At 38.3% G+C, this 9,445-nt stretch overlaps 1 protein-coding gene across 1 annotated transcript; it reads right to left on the minus strand.

Moving 5' to 3' along the window:
- Positions 1-422: 422 nt before the first annotated feature.
- Positions 423-1,661, minus strand: LOC134669282 (gastric triacylglycerol lipase-like). Its single transcript, XM_063526786.1, has one exon. The coding sequence runs from the start codon at positions 1,659-1,661 to the stop codon at positions 423-425; it is 1,239 nt and encodes a 412-aa protein (XP_063382856.1).
- Between the last annotated feature and the right edge of the window lie 7,784 nt (positions 1,662-9,445).

Here is a 9,445-nt window from a genome sequence, read left to right on the forward strand (position 1 = left end):
AAGATTCAGAATTTAGGTGACATAAATACTCATAAAGCAGGTTGCACCAAAACACTTGTCATAGATAATCGTACCTAGTTCCTTAAATGTTGCTAGTTAGTAATTGATTAAGTACTTCGTTTATTGTGCGTGGTTACTTAATCAATCACTAAGGTACAGCTGTGTGCGAAATAAAACTAGCTGTTTATGAGGAACTGACCAATAAATTTATAAAAGGAGAAAACAAAGTGAGCGAACTTTTACGTTTAAATGTCCTTCCTCACACCCTCAGGTCTCAATTTCCAACTCAATCAGACCAGTGATACCTACTAATATTTTTAATGCCTAATAACGTAACATATATTTGATAACCAGAAAATACTATTTGAATAGGCTTCATGTTTATTTATATTGCAGTTATTGGAATTAATAATCCACTCAGTTTACTCATAAGTTTTCAGGAGCTCTAAAACGGTAGGGTAAAGGTATTCTGACATGATGTCTTTTCCCCACACGAAGTCTACATGATTCCAGCGTTCCAGTTCCATCACCTCAAAGTGCACCACGTTAGGAAGTGTGTTCCCCAGGCGTACCACATCTTTTACCTTAGATACTCCATCAGCACTACCCACGAACAAAGCAATCTTGGCAGTCACGGCTGTCAGGTCATACTCTGGCGGATATATACGCCCATAATTTATCAGATTCATAAAAAATCCGTAATCGTACTGAGCAAACTGACGCCTCAACGCAATCTGATTATAATGTTCCAAGCTCTTTCTTGATGTCGTTCTTGGATAATGTCCAAAGACAACTCCCGTTAAAAACTCTTCCTCAAGCCCTGCAGGATCAAACCCAGCAAACGGGAAGAGCGTTCCAAAACCACATCGAAGATAACTGAGTACACTATTGGTGCATAACGAAGTAACAAGATCAGTTGCTACACTATGGTTTCTTAGTAATTCATTAATGTTTAGTGATCTTAAAAGCATTGTGATAATCGGTCCCGCACCTGCTGCAATTGATACTGGTGGCTCCAAATAGTTTAGATAAGCTACGGGTGCTAAGGCGATGAACAATGATATCTTATCATTATACTCTGGTCTCAATGAAGTGAGTACAAAATGTGCAGAAGTTCCCTGAGAATGGCCGACGGTTAAAATGCTGTCACATTTGGCCTTTTCGCGCACAAAATCAATAGTAGCAGCGAGATCGTAATAACCGATTTCGTGTAAGCTGTAGTCCCAGAACTCCTGATCTGTGTCAGGATTTAAAGTGATGTGTCTTCGGCCGTATAAATTTCCTCTGTTATTACCAACCCAAACTCCATAGCCAGCCTCACCCATATTGACAACCCATGAGTTGTTTCCTCTTATTAAAAATGTGTCTGATGAATCTATTATACCATGGAAGAGCAGTATGGGCTTATTGGGAGTATTAAGATCTTTAGCAACATGAAAGATTGTGAGGATGTAGCCATCTTCAGTTGTCACATCGTATTGTTCAACGAACTGGCCATATTTGATCGCTAATTCAGTGAAATTAAGCCTTCCATCTTCAGATAATGCCGATTCTGAGGCCTCGGTGAAATATGATTGCGAATCATTACTGGTGCTTGCCTTGCATTTATGCAAGTCACAAAAAAGTACGCACAGTAGGATGAAGATACAGTAAAGATGCATAGCGTTTTCTTATAACTGATAGTGTCCTGTTCACCTTTATATACGATGAACATTCCTTTTGTCATTCATAATATGTAAATGTCATATTGTTACATAAATACCTCTATTTATATCATAAAATGTAATAATGCATTCTATCTACTATGACTAATTTTATTGTACGATGTAAACAAATAATATTGAAGCCTCACCATTGTGATAGTAAGTGATAATGTAATTAATTTTTAAGTTGTAACAATTGCATATAATATTAGTAGTAAGGTGTTGTATGGGCCTTTATTCCAATGTCACGAGTAATGAAAATAGGTAGTGGATAAGCAAGCTAAGCAGGATATGGATGGGTTCTCAACATGATTTGTGCATGAAATTTATGATCATGTTGTCAAAATGGAGACCTAGGCTCTCTGAAATATGTCGTGCGACTGACTAAAAGTGCGTAAATGAAACCATAAAATAGCTTAAAGATAGGCTATAGTTACCTATAACCTAACTGTCTTTCTCTCTTTTTCATATTTTAATAACTTTTAATTTTACACCTAATATTAAATTTCATATAAAAATCATCATCATCATCAGTCGTTCCCTCAATGCTGAGGATCGTGACATCATGTCCTAATGTTGCTGACCAGTCTCTTCCATAGGCTTCTGTCACCCGCCATATGTACGGCTTCCTGCAGATGTAGATGCAGCGGTGTAGTGACTTGTGCGCTCCATCTAGCGGGTGGTCTGCCGCGAGTCCTCTGGCCCTCAACTTTGCCCGTCATAGTCGTCATTAAAATCGCATCGTATCGTCGTAGTCGTTATAAAAATATTCATATTTTATGTTAACCTATATACCTAGTTGCCAAAAATTACGTGAACCAACAGCAATCACCAACTGTGCAATTAAATGCTTTCCTTAACATTCACCTCGCTTTTCCCTGTCAGAAAACAGTTACAAATTATTTTTTTCCATTACCGATCATTAGCCATTCGGCCAATAAAACAATTGAATCCGTATTGATTTATTTATCAACCTGTCAGGAATGACTGATGAGGTGAACTGTTACCTGATCCCTTGTGAGTGTGTTTTAGAGTAAAATTGCGGCAATTTCGGGCAGTCAATAATTATTGAATGGTATGCGGAGCCGGTGAAAGGATATTTATATTTACGACAGATAAGGGTAGCTGAGGGCTGATTGCTTTTTATCCCCAAGTACCGCAGTATGTTTAAGGGCCTTTTTGATATAAGCACAGAATAAGTAAATAGTACTACTGTACAGAAAGGAAATCTCCTACAAAATAGTGATGGGTAGGACATCAATTTAAAATGAGTTTGTATGAGTACCTCATTTTCTAAAATGAGGTGTTACAATGTCTTACTTCAAATGAGGTGAGGTACTAGCATATTTTCAGCGTCGACTATTCCATTAACTCCAACGGCAACAAAAATATTTAATGTATATACATATTTATGTATTCATCACTTCCTTTATAAATAAATAAGTAGTAATATTTCATTGGAGTGCAATTCTGGAGGTTAAGAATAGAACTTTTAGGAGAAAGATAATTTTAGAATCAAACTAAGAACATAAAGTACCTAACTTAATTTGCTGCTTTTATGAAACTTGTTCTAATGTAGCTCTTTTTTATTGTTAGATTGTTTAGACCTCCTCCTTGCTACTTGATATATTATAATTTTAAGTATAATAATCACTAGCGACCCGCCCCGGCTTCGCACGGGTTAGCAAATTATACACCTAAACCTTCCTAAGAATCACTCTTTTGATAGGTGAAAACCACATGAAAATCCGTCCAGTAGTTTTTAAGTTTATCGCGAACATACAAACAAACCCACAAACAGACAGACGCGGCGGGGGACTTTGTTTTATAATAATATGTAGTGATATATTTCATAAGTACCTATTAACCATAAAACTACCACAATTTTTAACAAACTAAGGAGAACAAATTCAATATTTTCACAATCATTATTATATAGAAGTGACTAACTTACCACCTATAATTTAACAGTAATATCATCAATATGATAATAAACATAAACAAAGCACCATTCGAGCCGGCCGCACCGTCTACATTTACACTTCATTTTTTCATGCAAAAGGCACCAAGGAAGATCCGCGGGTATATTTACTGGCGAAAACTATGTCCATATTTTGTTATGATTATAAGAATTATTACTAGGTATTAGGTATTAGAGAACTAAAATTAGCTCTAGAGAACTAGAACGAAGTACGGACAAAATAAATATAAATATGTCATAATCATAACTTGTCAGTTCGAAGACGTTTACAAAGAATGTTAATAAAAAGTATTGCAAATTCACATCTACATGTTTATTTTACCTATGCAAATTATACTTACTTTTTATTTAATAAACTTGAAACTTATTGAAATTATCATAAATTGTGTACGCTACCGTATTATATTTCAATAATATTTTAGTCACTTAAAGGATTTCTGTTTCTAACCAAGCTTCGTAAATGCCCGCCTGGTATACAGAGGGCGTACCGCGAACCAAGTTCGTCATGTTGCCTCCCTGTCACACTTACGTACGAATTTACAAGTGCAACAGAGAAGCAACACGTCGAAATTCGTTTTGAAGATTGATTTATCGCGCCATTTTGACACATAAGTTAGGATCAAAAAGGCGTAAGATGTATGAAAGCTTGCAGCGCTTACGCTTGTTGTCTTTCGTGTTTAATTTTTAACGTATTTTCGGTGGTGACGCGAGGCGATATTGAAGTACGGCGCGTGTCTGTCTCACTCCCTCTTTGGATATTTCTAATTCGTTGTTTCATTTTGAGGTATTCATGTCACAAAGAGCCGGTGAGCGGTACAAACTCAACGCTTTTCTCGGTGGACCTTTTGTCGTTACAATAAGGTTTGTAGTTCGGCAGTTGACAGTGTGGACCATTACGTCCATTACTCGTTTCTTCATTTGAGTTTCGAGTGTCGGCGAGCGGGTGAGGGGTGAGCACCTCGAGCGCCTCGCGCGATCCAGGGACTCTTTTGCGAGGTTATGAGGAGCGTATGAGTTTTCAGGGTCGCGAGTGAAATTGAAAGGATAAGAGTTTTTTGAAATTTGAAGTGTGTGAATGATTTGTGTGGCAAGAGGTGTTTGTGATGCGCGCGAGTAAATGAGTAAAATGAATAGAGGTGTGATGTAAGACATTTTTGCGGTATGAAGTACTGCGACAAATTAACAAAATGAGCGGTACAAATGAGGTGCTTCACGAGTGAGCGACTCAACACTACTACAAAAACGAAGTTTGACAGCGGTTCAGGGTCGAATTATGCTGTCCCTTTCTATCTGTGGTCGTGCACGCAAAGGGACGTCAGATTGTGTCAACTCTAATAATTGCGCGGAGCAATGCTCAGCCGAACGGAGCCGAGTTTGCCCGAAGACAGGAGTGTCTCCCCACTGCCTGAATTTACGGTATCAATTTATGTATTATGTTATTATGACAGTTTAAATGACATTAATAGGTACTCACTACACTGAAAAAACCTTAAGGTTCGCGATGACGCGCCGCGCACGATAGGCGCGGCATTCAAAAGGTCAAAGCAACAAAGGAAGACATCTTGACGCCCATAGTGTCACTATTTTCAATACTAATGAAAATAAATTGAGTATTGAAGGGAAATTTCATAATTATTTTGATTGACAACAATTGCTTTTATATTAATTTATATTTATTGTAATGTACATATTGTATTTAATTTAAGTATTCGATTGCCTGTAACGACATACCATGTAATGCACATATTACTTTATGGTGAATAAATTAAAATGAAATGAAAAAACTGTATTACGCGCTGTCAATTCTAATAAGACAACTAACACTCCAGTCTGCCCACAGACGAGATGAGACCCTAGTGGACAGCATATTGCCTAACGGTCCAGCTGTCATCGTGCGGAATCAGGGTTTCGGCCAAGTGTAAATGATGGCCCGAATAAACGTCACTTGTTCGAGATGCTGCTACACCGTGGAGCTATGAAAACGGATATTCGTCTTATATTAAACCAAGTTTTATCAATTCTTGACATCAAATAAGATTGAAAGTTGAAATTATATTAGCTACGCTACGGAACCTGTCTGACAGCCTATTGCGGAATGATGGTTCCGAAAGAGCGCTAGGCAAACTCAAAATCGATTTAACAAGTTAAATACCGTTTAAGTTTACCTGTAGGTGCAAATTTCGCGTCGAGGCGGCAAGCTTTCAATTTTAAAAATGGCGATCATTTTGAGGCATCTTACGGCAGGAGGGGTTATCATATAACGTCTTAAAGTAATTATATCAAGTATAACATAAAGAAGTACGTACAACGAAAGCAATGGACTAGCCTTGTCAAAATATCTTTCCATAGAAGCTTGTAGAATCGCTCAAAATTACACTATTTGTACAATACTACCTCTATTATACAGTTTTATAAGTGTGTGTGTCTTAGTAATTTTATGACACAATAGTAACTGTGTTAACACTTGCGCGTGACAAAATGCGCTTGACACTCGCTGCGGTGGCTATTAACATCAGACGTCGCTTGCCATCGTCATGATAACGTGATAAAAATAAAAACCGGGCAAGTGCGAGTCGGACTCGCGCACGAAGTAGGCAACATTACCCACCCGATTTATTCAAAAGTTTATAATACTTATCGATAAGTTATTAACAGGGAATGGTAGGATTTCCCAAGAACTTTTTGTGATTCTTAGACATCATCATCATAAGAGCTGTATTTCAGCACCAAACTGACGTGGGCAATGTTGGCCACAACCCCAGATATCTTTGCCCGCCCTCTAACACGCCAAAAAAGTGAATAAAAACAGAATTTAAAAAAATTCTCTTCAAGTAAACTGACGCGATTGATTACAAATGGACGTGCTGAGCAAAAAAAAGTCATACGATGTCATATATTTTTTTTGTAAAATTCGTGCGTTTTTCCAAAAAAGCGGGCAAAGTTGGCTATATTCACGGTATTTGTTGCTATAGCGGCAACAGAAATACATCATCTGTGAAAATTTCAACTGTCTAGCTATCACGGTTCGTGAGATACAGCTTGGTGACAGACGGACGGACGGACGGACAGCGAAGTCTTAGTAATAGGGTCCCGTTTTACCCTTTGGGTACGGAACCCTAAAAAAACTCAAACAATTGTATCCTCAGTCCAGTCCAATATCAGCTCCATGTCGCACTCGACGCGACCGAGTCCACGACAGCGATTTCAATCAGCCGGACCTCGGAACAGGACTTTCCCATTCACCACTTTAACTAGCCAGCGTATCTCTGACCTCGACACCAGTGTCAGTTATACAGTGTTGGAGGTCTACATTGACTGGATACGTAGAGGGTTAGTGGTGGTAATAACAGCTCTCAGCAATAACGGGCACTGCAGAACGGCAGGTCGCCTGACAATGCTATTATAAACGTTTAGTACTTACTGGTACAATTTCTAATAGCAATTTTAGACCTGGAATATTTTTTATGCTGTTCTATTATATCTTTTTAGATATAATATTTTTACATTTTAACAAAACTCTAAATAATTATGTTATGACTCAATTAGCATGATTCTGATTTAACAACTTGTTACGATTCTGATCTTGTTTTGATACGAAATTGAAGTCACTCACGCTGATTGGTGCATAAAATAAAGTTAAATATGTCCTAGATGCGCGCCAATCATCAAAAACTTCAAAACCATGACAAATTATCAAATTAGAATCGATATCAAATTCAGAAATTCGTACAATGGACCTCCCAATATCTTTGTTATCCTTCGTGTCGCATTCGAGAGTAAAATTCGTAAATACTATAAAGTCCAGATTGCGGTAGTAACTTTAGAACGTGAGCGAGACGCACCAAAGAGAATAGACTGTATAGAGACGGATTGTCAAAGTAAATTATGTAGCCACTCTAAATTTATTGCCATCTTTCGACAGAACATAAAACTGTTAGAACGCCATTTGACTTTGATCCTTATTCTTTCAATGATATGTGTTAACTTGTTAAATATTAATATTAACGCCATCTACTCGACTATAAGCCAAAGATACGGTGCAATCTTTTCAAGCGATGGCGTCATAACCTTCAGCCTACTCTCTAGTAGATGGCAAACAAGCATATCAGCATATTAGTTTTTTGACGACCGGTCTGGCCTAGTGGGTAGTGACCCTGCCTATGAAGCCGATGGTCCCGGGTTCGAATCCTGGTACGGGCATTTATTTGTATGATGATACAGATATTTGTTCCTGAGTCATGGTTGTTTTCTATATATTTAAGCATTTATACATTATATATTTCGTTGTCTGAGTACCCACAACACAAGCCTTCTTGAGCTTACCGTGGGGTTTAGTCAATTTGTGTAAAAAAAAAAACGTCCTATAATATTTATTTATTAGTGAAAGAATAACGATCAAAGTCAAACGGCGTTCAAACAGTTTTAATCGTCTGTCGAAAGACGGGAGTAAATGTACTGTAGCTACATAATTTACCATGACAATAACTCTCTATTTCAAATTCTCTTTGCCATAACCAATATAAGCCAAGATCTCTGATCACCCACATTTGCTACGGATCGCGATGTCAAGATATACTGGGATACAAAAGACGAACTAGACAGCGTCACGTGCATAAAACGTGTTGTGGAACTTGAAATTAGCTTAGCACCACGTGTTTGGTAGTAAACATTGGAGTTTCGTGTGCAAGAAACGTACAGATAAAACATTTTTAAAACTGACGCAGTCTGTAGAAAATCCAACGCACACAAATCTTATTTTTAACCGACTTCCAAATCTCAAAGAAGGAGGTTATCAATTCGGTTGTATGTTTTTTTTATTTTTTATTTTTTTATTTTTTTTTTATGTTTGTCACTCCATATCTCCGTCACTACTGGATAGATTTTGAAAATTCTTTTTTTGATTGAATGTATATGTATACAGATTGGTCTCGTTTTTGTCAAAACCCAGTTCTGATGATGGGATCCATGAGGAATCGAGGGAACTCCTCAAATCTTAAAGGGATACATATAGTGATTTTTGGGTTTTTATCAACAAATCAAGCATATACACCCTAAAAAGTGACATTTGATGAAGTGGAACTGCTGATGATGATCAGAACGGAACTCTTTAACGACGCATAGTTCACGGTTGGCGATTTGTCCTCTTCGTTATGTTTGTTAAGCAAGTTTTTAAGCCACATTTTTGTCAAGCTCGAGTTCTGATGATGGGATCCATGAGGAATCAAGGGAACTCCTCAAATATTAAAGGCATGCGTATAGATTTTTTTGTATTTTCATCATAAAATCAAGCATTTACATTAAAAACTGTCGCATTTGATGAAGTGGAACTGCTGATGATGACCAGAACAGAACTCTTCAATGACGCATGGTACACGTTTGGTGATTACGAATTTCGATTTTGACTTGGACTGGGACCCGGACTCGGACTCATACCCGGATCTGGTTCGGACCCGGATCCGGTTCGGATCCGGTTCGGACCCGGATCCGGTTCGGACCCGGACTTGGACTCGGATCCGGATTCGGACCCGGACTCGGAACCGGACTCGGACCCGAACTCGGATCCGGTCTCGGACCCGGACACGGACCCGGACTCAGACCCGGACTCGGACCCGGACTCGGACCCGGACCTTGACCCAGAAAACCACTATGGTACCTTAACTAAATAAACAACTATGATTACCTACCATAAAATTAATGTAGGTATAAAGTACGATGATGCCAATCTTACTAGCCCCTCCCGCTTAAACCCCCGTACACCGCA

This window comes from Cydia fagiglandana, chromosome 12, assembly GCF_963556715.1.
Source record: "Cydia fagiglandana chromosome 12, ilCydFagi1.1, whole genome shotgun sequence".
NCBI lineage: Eukaryota > Metazoa > Arthropoda > Insecta > Lepidoptera > Tortricidae > Cydia > Cydia fagiglandana.

What these genes read in the sequence shown, in the direction of transcription:
- LOC134669282 (XM_063526786.1), bottom strand. Translation starts at nt 1,661, where the DNA reads ATGCATCTTTACTGTATCTTCATCCTACTGTGCGTACTTTTTTGTGAC.